This window comes from Poecilia mexicana, unplaced genomic scaffold (genome assembly GCF_051168715.1).
Source record: "Poecilia mexicana isolate PSO_F unplaced genomic scaffold, ASM5116871v1 scaffold_23, whole genome shotgun sequence".
In the NCBI taxonomy this organism is placed as follows: Eukaryota; Metazoa; Chordata; class Actinopteri; order Cyprinodontiformes; family Poeciliidae; genus Poecilia; species Poecilia mexicana.
The window spans coordinates 18,880,124-18,899,021 of NW_028263392.1; the positions used below are offsets into that span (position 1 = coordinate 18,880,124).

At 41.3% G+C, this 18,898-nt stretch overlaps 1 protein-coding gene across 2 annotated transcripts in view; it reads right to left on the bottom strand.

Moving 5' to 3' along the window:
- The window catches only part of cog5 (component of oligomeric golgi complex 5), a 77,574-nt gene that overhangs the window by 27,920 nt on the left and 30,756 nt on the right, over window positions 1-18,898 (bottom strand). For both annotated transcript variants that reach the window (XM_088003411.1, XM_088003410.1), the window contains exons 7-9: window positions 13,594-13,724; window positions 6,052-6,211; window positions 5,233-5,345 (exon numbers count right to left, since the gene is read on the bottom strand). In XM_088003411.1, the coding sequence (XP_087859537.1) occupies window positions 5,233-5,345; window positions 6,052-6,211; window positions 13,594-13,724 (404 nt within the window). The remainder of the gene's footprint in view (window positions 1-5,232; window positions 5,346-6,051; window positions 6,212-13,593; window positions 13,725-18,898) is intronic.

Here is an 18,898-nt window from a genome sequence, read left to right on the forward strand (position 1 = left end):
AATTCCCTTCTCACTCTCCGCGGGTGGTCTCTTTTCATCCTCTGAGCTCGGGTCCTCTACCAGAGGCCTGGGAGCTTGAGGGTTCTGCGCAGTATCTTGGCTGTGCCTAGTACTGCACATTTCTGGACTGAGATGTCTCATGTTGTTCCTGGGATCTGTTTTAGCCACTGCTCCAGTTTGGGGGTGACTGCCCCGAGGGCCCCGATGACCACAGGCACCACTGTGGTCTTCACCTTCCAGGCCTTCTCCAGTTCCTCTCTGAGGCCCTGGTATTTCTCCAGTTTCTCGTGCTCCTTTTTCCTGATGTTGTAGTCACTTGGTATTGCTACATCCACCACGGCTTTCCTCTGTTCTTTATCCATCACCACAATGTCCGGTTGGTTCGCCATTACCAACTTGTCTGTCTGGATCTGGAAGTCCCACAGGATCTTAGCTTGGTCATTCTCCACCACCTTTGGGGGTGTTCCCCACTTTGACCTCGGGGCTTCCAGTCCATATTCTGCACAGATGTTCCAGATGCCCGCCACTTGGTTATGTCGTTCCATGTATGCTTTCCCTGCCAGCATCTTGCACCCTGCTGTTATGTGCTGGACTGTCTCAGAGGCCTCCTTGCACAATCTACACCTTGGGTCTTGTCTGGTGTGGTAGATCTGAGCCTCTATTGCTCTGGTGTTTAGGGCCTGTTCCTGGGCGGCCAGGATGAGGGCCTCTGTGCTGTCCTTGAGTCCAGCTTTTTCCAGACATTGGTAGGATTTCCTGATAGCAGCCACTTCAGTTATTTGTCGGTGGTACATCCCATGTAGGGGCTTGTCCTCCCATGATGGTTCCTCCAGCACTTCGTCCTCTGTTCCCCATTGTCTGAGACATTCACTGAGCACATCGTCCGTTGAGGCTTTGTCCTTGATGTATTTATGGATCTTGGATGTTTCATCCTGGACAGTGGCTCTCACACTCACTAGTCCTCTGCCTCCTTCCTTACGGCTTGTGTACAGTCTCAGGGTGCTGGATTTGGGGTGGAACCCTCCATGCATGGTTAGTAGCTTCCGAGTCTTAACATCCGTGGCCTTTATCTCTTCCATTGGCCAGCTAATTATTCCGGCAGGGTATCTGATTACTGGTAAGGCATAGCTGTTTATTGCACGGATCTTGTTCTTGCCATTGAGCTGGCTTCTCAGGACTTGCCTTATTCGTTGGAGGTATTTGGCTGTGGCTCCTTTCCTTGTGACCTCGTCAAGGTTGCCATTTGCTTGTGGTATTCCCAGGTACTTGTAGCTGTGCTCTGTGTCTGCTATTGTTCCTTCTGGGAGTGAGACCCCTTCTGTGCGGACGACCTTCCCTCTCTTTGTGACCATCCGGCCACACTTCTCTAGTCCGAATGACATCCCAATGTCAGTGCTGTAGATCCTGGTGGTGTGGATCAGTGAGTCCATGTCTCGCTCGCTCTTGGCGTACAGAGCTTGATGTCATCCATGTAGAAGAGGTGACTGATTGTGGCCCCATTCTTGAGTCGGTATCCGTAGCCAGTCTTGTTGATGATTTGGCTGAGGGGGTTCAAGCCTATGCAGAACAGCAGTGGGGACAGAGCATCTCCTTGGTATATGCCACATTTGACGGACACTTGTGCAAGTGGTTTGCAGTTGGCTTCAAGGGTGGTTTTCCACAGCCCCATCGAGTTTGCAATGAAGGCTCTTAGAGTCCTATTGATGTTGTACATCTCTAAGCATTCAATGATCCAGGTATGTGACATTGAGTCATAGGCTTTCTTGTAATCAATCCAAGCGGTGCACAGGTTGGTGTGTCGGGTTTTGCAGTCTCGGGCAACTGTGTGGTCTACAAGGAGTTGGTGTTTGGCTCCTCTGCTATTTATGCCGATGCCCTTCTGTGCTGTGCTCATGTATTTATCCATGTGTCCGCTTATCTTAGCTGCTATGATGCCTGATATGAGTTTCCATGTTGTAGAGAGAGAGGTTATTGGCCGATAGTTGGATGGGACTGAACCCTTTGAGGGATCCTTCTGGATTAGGATTGTGCGCCCTTCAGTTAACCATTCAGGGTGTCCAGTTTTTCATACCCGAGACTCTTTCTTGGACATCTGCCACAGTGATGGTTACCGGGGCTTGTTCAGGGAGGTTGCTGTGGTCCTCTCATAGAGAGAGGTTAGTCACTGTGCATTGTTGTTGTGGGACACCTCCCTTTCCCATATGCCTTTCCAGTATTGTTCAGTCTCCAGCCTTGGTGGGTCTGCTCTGTTGTTAGTACCCTGCCATTGAGAGTACACTTTAGCTGGTTGGGTGGAGAAGAGCCGGTTAATCCTCCTGGCTTCATTCTCTCTTGTGTATCTCTTTAGGCGGCTGGCCAAGGCTTGGAGCCTTTGTTTGGCAGTTTCGAGTGCTTCAGGTATGGGCATCTGACTGTACTTCTTAGGTACTGATCTTTTCATTGCACCCCTTTGGAGCTCTGACAGTTGGCTCACTTCCCTCTTTGTTATCTTGATCTTAGCCTCTAACCGTCTTTTCTATGGTGGATATTGGGTCTCATGGTTGCTCTTATAGCCAAGCATCTCACTGATGCTGAGTTGTATATCAGCTCATTGGTTTCTGTTATGGTGTTGGTAGGGATCGTTCTCAATGCTGCATTCACATCTTCAATTAGACTTTCTGATGGTACTTCACTCAGCCGCTGTAGTTGGCATCGGGGTTGTCTGGTGTTCATTCGGGCCATGATTCTCTCTCAGGTCAGCTGCTGCCTTGTTCAGATTTGATGGTTCGTTCATTACTGGGGCTGCATACCCAGTCTCTGGGGTAGTTGTAGTTAACCCCCCCTGTCCTGACATCCAGGCTCCTCCCCCTTGCCGTAGCATTTGTGTTGTACCTCGTCAATCTCAAGTTGTGATAACAGTTGCCGTTTGCGGATGTTGGAACACTGAGCTACTAGTTGTTTAGCAGTCATTGTAGACTGGGGATGTCGAACTAACCATTTTTCCCTCATTCTTTGCATGTAGCCCCTCTGACTAGGGTTACTTGAGTAGTAGCATTCCAACAGTTCCAGGTTTTCACCTCTTGCCCATTTCCGTCTTGTTCCAGTAGCCCATTTGTCATCAAGGTGCTCTGGTTCCCCAGCACCTGACGCAGACCTTGTTTGGCCGGGCGACATCTGAGCCGGCATGTTATGCATATCAATGTCTCTCATGGTATGAGGTAGGCTATATAGCTCCAAAGGTCTTGCCTAAGGACCCACACTGCATAGCTCAGACTCCAAAACCCCCTAAAAAGTGTATGATTGGTGATCGCCGATCACGGTCTCTTGTTGCCGATCACAAACCGATCATCTGCTTCTCATTTCCCAGCCTGCCTGTGCAGCTGGTCTCCTCTTTCCTTCACTCTGCGCAAACGCGCAGCAACAAATCCTAAGCGATGTGGAACTATAACGCACTGAGTGAATGGGGAAGTTTGCGTCTTGCGGCGGAAAATTGAAGCACGTCAAAATGCATCAACACGACGAATCTAATATGGCATAAAAACAATGTCATACTTGACGGAGTTTGGCTACATCGAGGCTCACTGCAGTAAAAAAGACATACGGAGGATCAGACAGCAGGTAAAGCAGCGCACAGCTACAAACACTCACCCGGATTAGCAAGACGGTCAGAAAGCTAAACAAATAACCTGCAAAATTATTTAAGTCTTCGAGCTGCGATGTCAGACACTGGTTCTGCTCTTGGTGTTGAACCGTTGCTACACTACAGGTAGTAATATTTCACAGACGGAGCTTCGCTTCTGCTCCACCTGGTAGTGACTCACACCGAACCTGCTTAAAGCTGCAGCATCTAACTTAAAAAAATTCATTTTACATACGTATTAAAACTTTCGCTGTCCTAACATGAGACAGATAATCTCTGAAAAAATAATCAATCTCCTCCCAGTTCTGCGTAATTACTCCGCTCAGTCAGAAACAGCCAATCAGAACTAGCAGTAATCAGCTAGCCGCCATGCTATCGGGAAGTTTTCATTCAGTACAGTAGCTCTGGATTGTTTATTGTAATGAAACCTGTATTTGCCTTTGAATGTAAAGTTTTATACTTGAATTTTTTGGCAATGTTGAGTGGTTTTATTTTGGCTCTTTGCATTATTTAGTCTCTTCAGAGCCATCCATCCATCCACCCATTTTCTGCTGCTTATCCAGGGTCGGGTCGCGGGGGCAGCAGCTTCAGAAGGGAGGCCCAGACTTTCCTCTCCCCAGCCACTTCTTCCAGCTCCTCCGGGGGAACCCCAAGGCGTTTCCAGGCCAGCCGAGAGACATAGTCCATCCAGCGTGTCCTGGGTCTTCCCTGAGGCCTCCTCCCGGTGGGACGTGCCCGGAACACCTCACCAGGGGAGGCGTCCAGGAGGCATCCTTACCAGATGCAGGACCCACCTCAACTGGCTCCTCTCGACGTGGAGGAGAAGCGGCTCTACTCTGAGTCCCTCCCGGATGACCGAGCTTCTCACCCTATCTCAAAGGGAGAGCCCAGCCACCCTTCAGCCGCTTGTATCCATTATCTCGTTCTTTCGGTCTTGACCCAAAGCTCATGACCATAGATGATGGTGGGAATGTAGATCGACCGGTAAATCGAGAGCTTCGCTTTTTGACTCAGCTCTCTCTTCACCACGATGGACCGGTACAGCGGCCGTTTCACGGCAGACGCTGCCCCAATCCGCCTGTCGATCTCCCGCTCCCTTCTTCCCTCATTCGTGAACAAGATACCCAGATACTTAAACTCCTCCGCTTGAGGCAGGACGACCCCCCTGACCCGGAGAAGGCACTCTACCGTGCATACCCACTTTTTGCACCATTGCCCAAGCCCACTGTTTTCACACAATGGTATGATCCCATATTCTCACACATGATTGGCCACAAGGCTGCCGTAGTAAATTAAAGCAAATTTCCGCCATGAGCAGAGTGGAATTTGCTCAGTGGAGTCACAGAAAGAGTGAGAGCTGAGCAGTGAAAGGAAAAATAATGGGGAGATCTCTCTCTCTCTTTCTCTCTCTCTCTTTCTCTCTCTCCTGCTCGCTGTGCTGCTGTGTTTGTAGCCCCTCCCTTATAATCAAAAATGGCTCTCAGTGAGGAGTCGGCTCCTGTCATTCACTTCAAAGGGCCGAAACGTTTGCAACCGACCAATCAGCATGATGAGTCGCTTTTTAGGATTTATCTAATAAAGTGAATCTGGAGTCAGTTTGGGTGTGTGTGTACCTGTCTGCATGCAGCACATATCTGGTCCATCAGTTTCTCCAGGTTGGTCCATAGAGCAGCACGGAATGCTGCCGTGTTGCCTGGTGTAGGCATCACTGCTCTCCCAGGAGCTCCTGGGAGGAGGATAAGCAGTGTTTCTGTCAAAATACATAGCCCAAAACATGCTTGAAATGTCCTGAAATCCTAATAAGCACACTGAGGTAATAGTGATGAGACAAGTGTGAACTAGCTTTGCCTAAATGAAAACCTTTAAAATAAAAGAACAAGAATTTTGAAAAATCATTTGGGTGATGAAACACCTGTGAACTAGTTTTCCACAGAAGAGCAAAGATAAGATACTGTTGTTGCCATGGGCTATTTTTGGACACTTAGCTCAGTATTTGTGGCAGCAGGACAGTCTGTCTAGGCCTGGGATTGATCCAACTTCTACTTGTACTTCTACTCTCTATGCAGCTTTAGCTCCGATACATTGTATAAGGTTAGTTTCTGACAGGATCATAAAAATTGTTTTACTATTTATTAACTTAAATATAAACAAAGACTTTTATCATGCATTTTATCATGTCTGACTACACATTTGGAAAACTAGAACAGTAGTGCATATCACATTAGTGTGAAGCTTACATTTTTCCCTGGATTCAACAAACTATTCTCTATGGCCATGATATAATATTCTATTTCAGATTCAGCCAACTTATGAACTGGGCTGACCTAGAAGGTGCCATTGTCTTTTATCTTTCTGAAATGAGGGCAATGTGCTTAAACTGTGCTTAAGTCAAACTTCTATAGTAACTGAACCAGTTATTGGTTGATTCTTACCTCTGGGGTTAGTTGGTTGTGTCAAACCCTTGATGTCAAGGGCTTTAGTGACATTATCCTTTATGGTGGTCTGATAACCCCCTACCACAGAGTTGATAGTCTCTCTTAAACTGCCCAAGTTATAAAAAACTTGCAAAGCTGTTCCAACCTGGGTTGGGTTCTGAGCAAAGAGAAAATAGAAGAAAAATATTAAGGAATAAAATGTAAACTGTGAGAAAATGCTCATGTAATTTTTATGTTCTTCCCTCATTGGCCTAACCCCCATGTCAAGCTCAGAAAACTTACTGGACAAAAGCTAAATGTAAATAGTTCTTTTAATAGACCAGTAACTCTGGACTGCAGGTATCTTTGCTGTGCTGAGCATTTCATCAGCAGGGCAGAATAATTCCTGAAAGACGAGCTTATAGTAATTGTACTAAACAGGGTGTGAATCTGGCAGCACACACCAATCACACCACTGGCGGTGTCTGCATGTTACCTTCCTAGCTCGCTGTCACTGTCTGCATCTCTGAAGTTCACCCCAGCGTGGTTTGTGCCCCACAATTCACTCAAGCTGGACAGTTGAGGAGTTGTCCTACCTGGATTTCTTTCTTTAATGACAACAGTATTTACTCTGAATTAACAAGAACTGCTCATAATTAGTTATTAAGCTAACTGATAAAAAGAAAAAAACACAGTAAATTTTGTCGCCTTCTCACTTTCTCCCCACCTGGCTCCTTCTCTATGTGAACCTCAAACATCCTGTTGCAGTATAATGGCGAGGTGATGATATAAAAAAACATGCATATATATTAGAAGAAAATCTCCATAATAAGTTCTTAGCTGTCTTTTCTCTGTGTTTATCTGGATATGGTGCAGTTAGGAGCTGCACAGTGGTGCAGTTGGTAGAGCTGTTGCCTTGCAGCAAGAAGGTTCTGGGTTCTATTCCCAGCCTAGGGTCTTTCTGTATGGAGTTTCCATGTTCTCCCTGAGGATGTTGGGTTTTTTCCGGGTACTCCAGCTTCCTCCCACAGTCCAAAAACATGACTGTCAGGTTAATTGGTTTCTCTAAATTCTCTCTAGGTGTGACTGTGTGTACATGGTTGTTTGTCCTGTCTGTCTCTGTGCCACAGACTGGCGACCTGTCCAGGGTGACCCCGCCTCTCGCCCAGAATGTTAGCTGGAGATAGGCACCAGCAACCCTCTCAACCCCACTAAGGGACAAGGGTGAACAGAAAATGGTTTCATGGATGGATGCAGTTAGGTAGGATACCAGACCTTGTTATATTGCATTTTTGTTGTTTACTTTAGTATTGGAGGCTTGTATAATTGTACCCTGTAAAAAAAACAAAGTATGAATACGGTAAGGCCTGTCATAATAAACAAAAAATCACTTAATCACATGATAAATGAAAATTATTAACCTCATTTTAATTTAATTTATCGGCTTTATAATTTCTTCCAGCCTTTTTCTCTATTGATGATACTGGATGAAAAAAGGCTCAACTCTGGTGCTCTGCACTATTCCCTCCCTTCCTCATTTCCTTAGCGTAGCGGAGGACGGAACTATTGCATCAGGTAGTTGGATGTGCCCATCTTCTCTATCTAAATCTAATGATTATTGGAGAGCAATATAGTATACAGACTTCATAACCTGCACTCTTTTGGTTGAATGTAGTTTTTATTTCCACTTTGGTTTTATGTTATTTAGTTTTTATTCAAGTACGTTTTTTGTTAACGTAGACTGAGAATCTATTTTATTTTTATTTTTGGTTGTTTTGTTTATTTTTTTTACCAGTTCCAGTGTTAGGTGTTCTTTTGAAAATAAAGTGTATTTATTTTTGGCAGGATGTGCTTGCATTATAATGTCATTACCATTACATCGGTTTAAAATGGTCTTCAAACAATATTATCAATGATTTTTGAGACCATTAATCGCTCAGCAAAATTTGTTATTGTGACAGGCCTAAATATGGTAAAATTCTGGCAACCACAGCTGCCGGTATTTTACCATGAATTAGAGACTTTTTTTAACAGTGCAGTGTTATAGTGCTGGATTAAATTGGTAAACCTTCACTGAAGGCCCACGTCCCAAATGCCCGACCCGCCAAGCATACCTCAAATCTACTCTACAGGCCTCAACAAAGATGCTGTCCTACAACCAGTTTATCATGGTTGCCAAGTTGAAATTTAGCAACTTTATCAGAAAATAATGCTATAACTCCTGATTTTATTATTTTTCACGTGGGCACTCAGACAAAACAAGTTTCTGTTAGCCTCTCTCATGGACATGGAGGTCCACCATCAGGCTTTTCATAGTTTGGACGAAGCGACCACTGAAGTTGGTTTCCGATTGAAGCTTTGGGAGTCTTCGAAGCTATCAGCTGTCCTTCATATACTGAATGCTGACCAACCAGTTCTATTTTGTGTCTTATATCTGATAACTAAGTCTTCCAAATCTAAAGCTGTCAAACTCTTGGAAAACTAATCATCTTCAAAGAGTTGGCGGTATTTTTTCTAGGCATTGGCGGTGCTTTTTTTCTGTTTTGTTTTTTTCTTTTTAAGATGAGGCCTAAAGAATCCAACATGGTCAGAGCCCATGTACACCTTGTCCAAACCTGATCCAATCCAACTCGTTAACTCTGATCAGAGACCTTTGATCAAAGTAATCTTGACATATTTTAAACTGCTACCAGTTTAAAATACGTCAAGAACTCTGACTTTTCTTTCTGTTGGCATGGAAGTGTAACTTCTCTAATTTTTAGCTTTAGTTTAACATCTTTCAGCTCCATTTTGTCTCTTGTTTTAACTGCAGGGTGAGTCAAGTGCGAATATTCAGGGTTGCATGATTGATGAGAGCAGAGTGGAGTCACATGCACATTGATTCGGCATTGTACTACGCTTGTTACAGTCTAACTTCTGCACTATACTTTCTTTCCTCAACAGGGAATACCTCCTATTTAGACTATAATGACTACAGTAATCAATCTTTATATTGTGTATTCTTGTTTGCCTTTCTCTATGCTGGATTTATTGTAGGCTGTAGTGCAATTGAAAATGCACCACAGAAGCCTCAAACCAACCGTTAAATATATGACTTTGGCCTGAAATGGCACAAATTTCAAGTTGGCCTTGAGCTATGGATTTAAACTCTACACTACGGAAGAACATTTCATCTTGTTACTGCCAAACTACAGTTTGGTTTATGTTTGTTTTGGACAGATGGGGTGGGTCTAGATCAGTGTTTCTGAATCTCTTTTGGGCCAGCGCTAACCCTAACCCTATACATTATCCAGGTCCATAACTGCCCCCATCAAAGAATTTGTAGGCTACTTTCCACTGAATATTATTGTATTATTAGTACTACTATCATTACAGTTGATGTTTTGATTTTTATGCTTGTTTCTGTGTTTATCATCAAAAATAATTTCCCAGAGAACAAAAAAGCCATGGGAATAGAAATTATTTTTACAAGCGTCTACGAAAAATGCAATGAACATTCAACATAAAATCGATAGGTCTCACAGCAGCCAGAGTTGAAAAAATATTCTTGTTCTGAGGGATTTTCTGATATGCAAGTTGCTATATGTTGCACAAAATGGCCAGTTAAAAGATGTACAAAAATACCAGTTTAAACTTTGAACTATTTGCATAAAGACTGAGCTCTGCAACATGAAAACATGGATAGAACTGCAACTATATCAATTATATCAATCATAACTGTTATTCTCTCTAGTGATTTTGTCAGTTTCTTGTGGTGCAGCTCTATGCTGCCTTCAGGAGAATGGAACGTCAGAGTATCAGCTATAAAATTTCTCCCACATGGCATTTACCATGCAAACCAGAGCTTTCAGTGGAAAAACAGAAATTCCAGATCCTTTGAATGCCATAGAAATATGGGACAGAATCGTGGATTATATCTTTATCTGGACATTACTATTAATTTATAGATTAATAGTTTTACTGGACAGAAATTACAAAGAATAAAGCTGGTTCTTAATACAATCCTAATGAGTCAAATTGAAAATGTCATGGAGTCACTTAATAGCCTCATGACATGAAAATACTGAAGAAATAAATATTTAAATAATAAATAATTAAAAACATGAATAAGTGATACGTTTCTTACTGTTATTGTCTGTTAAACTATTTTATTCTCAGTAGTAGATATGGTCTCAACAAACCCATGACATTTCAACAATATTATTTAACCTTTTATCTGAAAATGGTGTCTGTTTGTTCTTGACAAACAGTCCTCTGAAATAATTATTGATCAAAAGGTCTTGCCATACCAGTTTATTCCTCTGTATTAAATTTAGTTTCTTAGTTTATTCTTGCATTTTGTTCTTCATTTCCATTAAGTTTCCTTTGATTAGTATTATCTTCTCTTGGTTTATTGCTATGTCCACCTTAGTTTCTTTCCTGTTACTAGTTTTACTTTAATGGTTATTGACCCTCACCATCAGTAATCTTCACTCATCATGTCGTTCATCTGCTGCGCTGCCTAATTCTCATGTGATTCATCAGATTTGCCACTATAAGCTCTTGATTTTTCACTGTTCAACGCCGGATTCTCTGATCCTGATTCACATCAAAGTTCGTTGCTCCATTCTACGTACCGGTTTTCCTGCAATGTGCGCGTTTTTTTTTCTTCTTTTTTTTTTGTTTGTTTTTACCACATACGGTGCGGGTAGCGTATCGATGGAGAAATGCAGACTGGCATAAACCTTTTAAAACAACAGAAAAAAATCCCGGTATAATGATTATTAAAATTTAAAAGTGCTGGTACTACGGTTGCATACCGGACCACTCACGGTACTTGTGTAACTGTATAAAATGAACGCTCCCTATCGTGGTATCACCCATCGAAGGATTTCTTTATTTAAATGGGTTCATTTTTCTGAGTGATAAAGTGAGGGTATCATGATTTTAGTCATTACCTGTTTATCAGAGCGATATTCCATTGTCCTTCTATGTGCAGCATTCAGATTAACATTAAAACACTTTGTAATATAAATTGCTGCTTTGACATGATCACAGCACTGACAAAACATATGTACAAAACCCCTCAATAAAACATAATATTTGAAAATCAGACACCAGACAAGTGAATCACAGCAACTTCATCAGCCGGTGTAACACTGAACTGATGTGGTGAAGCTACTAGTAGCAGGAGAAGCTAACAAACACTGAAGAGAAGAAGAGCTGCCATCAATACAGTTGCAGCCAGGCATGTTGTAATTTTATACACCACAGTTTTAGTAAGTTGCTCAAAGTCTAAACTGGTACTGTTGAGCATTTAAGGTGTAAAGTTTACCTTGGAGCAAACGCCCCCCAGAGGAATCCCAGCGCCCCGGTTTGGAAAGATTTCTGTCACCACCCTCTGTCGTCCTTTGAACGCCCCCGTTGAGAAATGCTAGTCTAGATGTATTGAGATGACAACAAACAAGCAAGATTTTGATTTCTGGGTCAGCTGAACTCCCATCAACAGATGAGAGCGCTGAGGTGAAACTAACTCCCACAGAGACACAACCTAAATGCTCATGATACTCAGAGATGTCCCTTGACTAATGGGAGAAGTAGCCTCTGTGTGTATGCTCTGCATATATGCATGTGTTTCTCTTAAGTGTCATATCTGAACAAACATGACAGAGAACTCCTGAATCACAAAGTCTTCTGTGTGATTCAGGTATCTGAGGCTGGAGTTCCCAGTGGATAAAGAAAAGTCAATCAAAAAGAAGTATCAATGTTTTTACTACTTAGCAGACTTTCACCCACAGTAAAATCACACATAAGTGGATGCCTTGTCCTTTGTCTACTCCTTGATATTCTCAATTTCCCTTTCAATTCCTTTATAACTTTTTTGAAGAAGCTACGTTTTATGGTTATATTCTCCTGAACATGACCATACGGTCATATTTATTTTATGATCATACACTCCTAAGACAAAAGGGATACTGTGAAAAGTTCTGATAGTTTGACTGGTGTATTACTTTAATTTTAATTGCGTGGTACGTGAGTTTTGACTAGCGTTGCAGCAACAGTCACAGTACCGTTTCCTCATATCAGGGTGCCTGACCAGAGGAACCTACTCAGAAGTTTTCCCTTACTTGCCTGGAGCGCAACTGGGACTTAGTACAGAACTAGGGCAGAATGATAAACTCTAAGTCAGATGTTTTCTCTGCAGTCAAACCATTTCTGTGTTTGAGAGGAGGGGCTTTCCATACTACTGCTAAGACCATTAGGAAAGTAAATAAATGAAAAAGTTTTTTTGTAACTTAAATGTTGAAAAAAATATTTTTGCCCATAATTTGGTAGTTGCAGGAACCCATTCTGCATGGACACTCCTCCCTACCGTGGATCTGGGACAACTGAAGCATGTCAAGGATAAGAATAGGTTAATAATCATCATTTGACTGAGGGCAGTCAGATCAATTTATTGTGCTAAATTACTATTCTTGCTAAAAAAAAAAGAGTAAAAAAAAAAAAAAAAGTGCACTTAGGGCATCAATGACGAAAGGGGCAGGAGCTCAAGCCCGTATCTCCCTCACCTATGCATTTGCATGCAGCACAATTTAAAAATTCATGTAATAATAACTTGAACCAGGTCGTGATCATTTACGTTTGGTACCTGCCTTTTTAACAAGTTCTCCCTTCGCACTCAGCCACACTGCTTCTCGATTGCTCTGTTTTGATGCCAGATGTTACGTCATCAACAAGCATTACCTCGGTTAGTTGGTACACTACACATCTCTATTGTAAGCCAAATACCATATATATCGCACATTCCTAATCTTAACCAATAAATTAAAACCCTCACTTTGAAAGACTCAGTTGAAGGAGGTAGATAATAAGTAGATGTATTGAAATGTTTTCATTGCTTTGATTTTATGCATTTTAATATTGCTGAATGTGGACCTGCTCAACACCTGCACAGAGACTTGAGGACAAAAGCACAGCATGTCAGCAGCAACATGAACATTAAACAGCCTGTCTAACGCACTTTCCTTCATGGGAAAGTGAAGGAAATCCACATAAAAAGATTTAGAGCTCTATTATACATTTACTTTACAAAGCACCAAGGAGCCCATTTGCTTTAAGCAATAAAATACACAGACATTTCATTAAAAATATTCTTTGCAACAGCTAACTTTTATTCATTTAATACTTTTAAATATGAACCAAGCCTATGAGAATTTTAGTTTAAATGAATCAGCCAAAGGAGTTGAATAGAAGCCTTCACACCCAGATAGTAGAGACAGCAGCTGGGTGGGACGACAGGGCTGCTTGGGTGATTAGGTTGGCTTGTGCATTTACATGTGGGAGTTAACTCTCGTTAATATTCATCATTTCACAAAGTAAGCAAGTCACAAGACAATTTAAATGTTTTTTGATGTTTTCTTCACTTACTTTTACAAACACATTATTGGTAGATTCTTCCATGCTTTAGACCAGTGGTCCCCAAACTTTTTATAACCGTGGACCGGTCAAGACTTGGAAATTTTGTTGCGGCCACTGCTTTAGACATTGAACTTCTTAGAGGAGTATCACTTTATAAAGTACCTGGATCTCCATGCCCTGCTCCAGTAGTCTCTTGGCTTGGTTCTCTACTTCCAGCCTAGCTCTGCTGATCAGCAGCAGATCGTTCTCAATCACCTCTATACCGCTCAGATCCACACCTTGAGACAAGTAGTCTGGAATAGAAAAAAGAAAATAGTGATTAATTTGCACATTTTGGCATCTAAATGTGGTGAAGCAGAGTTTGGATTTAATAGAGAGAGGAAAGAAAGAAAGATGCAGAAGTTAATTGGACTATAACAAGTGCAGCAGCCTGCACAACTTATTTGTACACAGCCCTGCTTCATTCTATCAATCACACATCCCTGAAGATTTGCAGTTACAACAAAAAGAAGATGGAAGATGTTAAACAAAAGCTCTTCCTCTAATGGTGGTCTGAAAACGAAAGCAGTAAAATCTTGATTAAAATATCAGGTTCCCATCTACACTCTGTGGTGAAAACGACTTGTCAATGAGGAGGCAGGCCGGATCCGGTATTGTTCAGGGGGCCGGACCAAATGAGGAGGCGGGCCGTAGTTTGGGGACCCCTGCTCTAGACAATCCTGGTGGTCAATCCTGGTCCTGGAGGGCTGGTATCCTGCAACTCTTAGACGTCTCCCTGGTCCAACACACTTGACTCCAACAGCTGAATCACCTCCTCCGTGCAGTCAGGTTCTCCAGAGTCCTGCTAACAAACTCATTATTTGACTCAGGTGTGTTGAAGTAGAGACACATCTAAAAGTTGCAGGAGACCGGCCCTCCAGGCCTGGAGTTGCCCACCCCTGCTCTACACTCATTAGTACCAAGCATCGTTTAACCCTGCATGAGCCTACCTGAGTGTCGTTGCTATGCCCATCAGTTTATGACCACTGTGGACCCATCTTCCGATACTTAATTCTAGTAGGACAATGCAACATGTCACAAAGTTCTGATTATATCTAGTACACAACAGTGAATTCACTGTAGTCCAGTGTTCTCCACACTCAACAGATCCAAGTACAAGGATCTGGATTTGGGATGTGGGACTCCATATCATAAATGCACAGAAGACAGATCATCAACTGTGAGACAATATCACGTTAATATATGGAACAAGATGTCTGAGGAATGTATCTGACACTTTGTTGAATCTATATGATACAAAATTAAGGCAATTCTGCATGCAAGATGCGCCCAAACAGACACTAGGACAGTATACCTATTAAAATTATTTAAGTCTTTTGTTCAATTTCCTCTAAAGCTCTTTTCCTGGGGTGCTGTGGCACAGGGGCAAAGCACAACCCATGTATTGAGGCCTTAGTCCTCATGCCAGTGGTTGCAGGTTCAAGTCCCGGCCTGGTGACATTTGCCGCATGTCTTCCCCCTCTCTTTCCTCTTTCCTGTCAAACTACTTTCAAATAAAGGCCACTAGAGCCTACAAAACCTTTAATAAAAAAAAAAAAAAATTCCCTTCTCACCCTCCGCGGGTGGTCTCTTTCATCCTCTGAGCTCGGGTCCTCTACCAGAGGTCTGGGAGCTTGAGGGTTCTGCGCAGTATCTTGGCTGTGCCTAGAACTGCACATATAAATAAGTTATATATATATATATATATATATATATATATATATATATATATATATATATATATATATATATATATATATATATATATATATATATATAAAAATAAAGCTCTTTTCCTTGCTTTGTTTGAATGGGGCTTTATAAATAAACAAGGAAGAAGGTCCAGTTCATATCAGCCAGTCATTGTCTGTGGAGCAATTCCTCCTCCTAAAGAAGTATGTGGTGACAGTGGGAAGAACTAGTTTCCTTTTCACAGGAAGAAACCTTCAACTGAGCAGCCTATATTTTCTATACTTCAGGACTTGCTTTAATTAGGAACCTTTTACAGACCAGATCATTTATATAATGTAACAATGTAGGGTGCACTTTTTTTTATGCATTTCAAGAAAAAAAAAAACTTTACCCAGATTTGTAAAGGGACAGATTGAGAACCAGGCATTTATATCTTCAAACTGTAAAGTGTACTTGTACAAAAATGTTTAGTCGACTATTGTTCAAATTACACTCTGATACTTCATCAACACGTCTCCTTTGTAATTAAATTATCATATTTCATCCTGCTGACTGAGAAGATGACAGCAGGACAAGTCAGCTTGACAGATTTGTCAACAACACTTGTTTCAAAGAAGCACATAGCACTTCTGACAGCCTGTTAAACATTTCAACTGCTTTTTCCCCTGCATTGTTTCTCCACTCACTGTCACCCTAGTTTTATACCAGAGGAACATATACTGGCTCAACTTGCAGAAAAAGGTTGCAGTGGACAATCAGTTGATTGTATTCCACCAGTATAATGAATTAAGTCCATTAAACAATGAGCATCTGAAAATGTAGCATCATAGACAAACTACTAAAATTAACATTGCTGCTGTTGTTAACAAACATTATGCTATTAGGTCTTCAACCAGAAAAGAGAGAAACCTGAATGTTCATGCAGCATTATATGAGGTGGTGTGTGTGAAGAGAGCAGGCCAGGCAGACCAGAACATGGACACTGTTACAATGTGAATAACAGACAGTCAGCAACAAGCTGGTGAGTATTACTAATCTACAACCTTTTAGCCTTTTTTAAGAGTTATTTATTTGAAAGGTGTCAGACAGAAAAGTGAGATATGAAAGTAGGGGAAGACAAGCAGCAAAGATCATCAGGCCCGGACTCGAACCTGCGGCAGCCACATTGAGGACTAAGGCCTCCTTACATGGGACACGCTTTATCCCTGCACCACTGGCACACCCTAATCTGGCCTATTTTTAATGTTGGTGTAGTAGACTAAACTCGCAGCTGATGTGGTTCAGAAATACCACTGCTCTGTCCAAGACAAAGGGGTCCAGCTGTGATGTCAAACGTGGATTCTGGAGTCATCAGTGACTTTGTGTCTGTTTGCATGATTTATTTTTTTTTATCTGTAATAACGGTTTGAGATGATGTTTGTTGTGGGTTAATATAAAAGAAACTGAAGGGAGTCGAGTCAATCATGAAACTGGTTTGGCTATATACTGATATTTCTAAGTATACTGTATTATTGTACCCTCCCATTTCTGGCTTAGAGGAGAGTCTGGTTGCTACACAAACAGCTTTGTTCTTTCCTCTCCACCAGGTCGCTATTGTAACTAAGAATTTGTTCTTAACAACTCACTTGGTTACATAAAGGTTAGATAAAATAAAATAGTTTGAGGTTTCAGCAGGTCAGATGGCTGAAATTAAAGTAGAAAACTGCCTCAGATTTAACTTTGCTGCATTAACATGACTTGTGCTCTATGGTAGCGTCATAGCACAGAATTTCACAAGAAAAAAGATTAAATCCAAATGAACCTCTCTCATCTGAAAATGTTTGACAGTACACTTGCCTACACTGCAAGTCAGAGAAAAAGATGAGAGGTTGGAAATACACAGAAGCAAAACTCTGGTGTCCAAAAGTAATATGCAGCACAGGACTAAAACTAATTCAATATCAGATTTAATATGAACAATAGGCATGGTTTAAAAAAATGAATAATCTGAGAATAGTACAGAATCTGTACAACCTCTTATGATGGTAAAAAAAAAATATGTTTGAAGTTTTCACTTAATAAATGATCTGTCCATGTAAAAAAAAAATCATATATATATATATATATATATATATGATTGATAATCTAACACAGTCTACTCATCTCTCTTGGAGGAAAACTGTGTTACAAATTCACACTCTTGTCTTTTTCTCTCTCTTATCTATTTTACTTTAATTTTTTTTAAATTTGACTTCATGATGTTTCTAGGCAGGATAGTAACTGCTACAGTCTTTCTTGTCTTCTACTGATTGCTGCTGAACACCATCACTGTCAGTGCTAAGCAGGAACAAACCATTTCATGCAGATTCATGGGGGGAGTTCAGTACAAATATGGAGGTGTGGTTTCTGGTCTGGGAGGGATAACATTTAATTTTTACTGCTAAAAACAATTTTAAAAATCACAATAACAGGGCCGCAATATTTTATATATATATTTCTGTAAAAAAAAAAAAAAAAAAAAAATAATAATAATAATAATAATAATAATACTTTATTGTGCGGGGGCCCCTGTTGGTCAAGGGCCCTTAGAATTGTCATAACTTTTCCCCTCTATAAGACGACCCTGGAATAGCATGCAAATGTTTCAGTAATTTTTTTTCCAAGAAAGTTACACTCATTAAAGATTCCTTCCACACAGTTATGGGCCTAAGCATTTACTTTTATTTTGATGGTTCAGACTTGCAGCTAATGAAAACTGGCCAATGGACTACTTGACAACAGTCCTGAGATTCTCTGTGTGGTTTAGGTCAACCCAGTTTCTGGCATTACCATTGGTGACTAAAGCAGGCACTAGTACTTTTGGCACTACGGGTTGGTACCTAAACCTTCTGTAAAATGAAATCAACACCTCCATAAAGCTCGTCAGAAGATGAAAGAATTGACCACCACAAATAATTCAGAATGAACAGACAACAAAAGAACCTAAAGTTGTCTTACATTAAATAGTTTGATGTTTTTTTGTTGTTGTTTTTTTTTTGCTAATTGTAGGATCTGAATTGATTCTTTTTACATTTCAGGTCTATAGTACACCTACAAAGGAAGAAAGATGTATTATTCTTATTACACAGGTGAAGGACTTAATTATTGTGCAGATTCAAAAGCAATCTGTCCAAAACTACTGGCTGTTTACCAAGCCTAGCAGAAATAAAGATGGAACAGCTGAGCTCTGTGAAGAAGTCTTTGTGTGAGTTGGTCTTTTCTGATTTGTGTCATAATGTGCTCACTGATCACAGTGCTGTGCATAGTCATGCACACCAAAAGGAGACCTCTGGTTATGAGGAGACATTTCCCAGGGGATAAGCAGAGCTCTGGCACAGATGTGCCCTGCTCTAGGTAGTAAAGGAACGAATCGAGAATGCAGTGACTCAGATTACCAATAATCTCAGTCTCTCATATACACTGGCAAGCTTCAAATTAGCAGGAGAGGAAGAAAGTCCTTGTCCACCTGCAGGATAATCTCAGTGGTAAAATTATTTTTAGTAGCATTATTAGTTATCAGTCAGTCAAAGGGTACAAGTCTCTGAACAGCTAAATGTTCCTAGTGTAGTTTGCCTTGTGGTCCGAAAGAGGACAATTCTACACTTGGCAAGAAATAGTCCTGCTTTTCCAAGGAAGCACTGAACTAATCAGGAGAACAAAAATCAGTGGCACGATGGCTAAAAAATCCAAAAGACACTTAAAAAAATGAGTAGAAAAT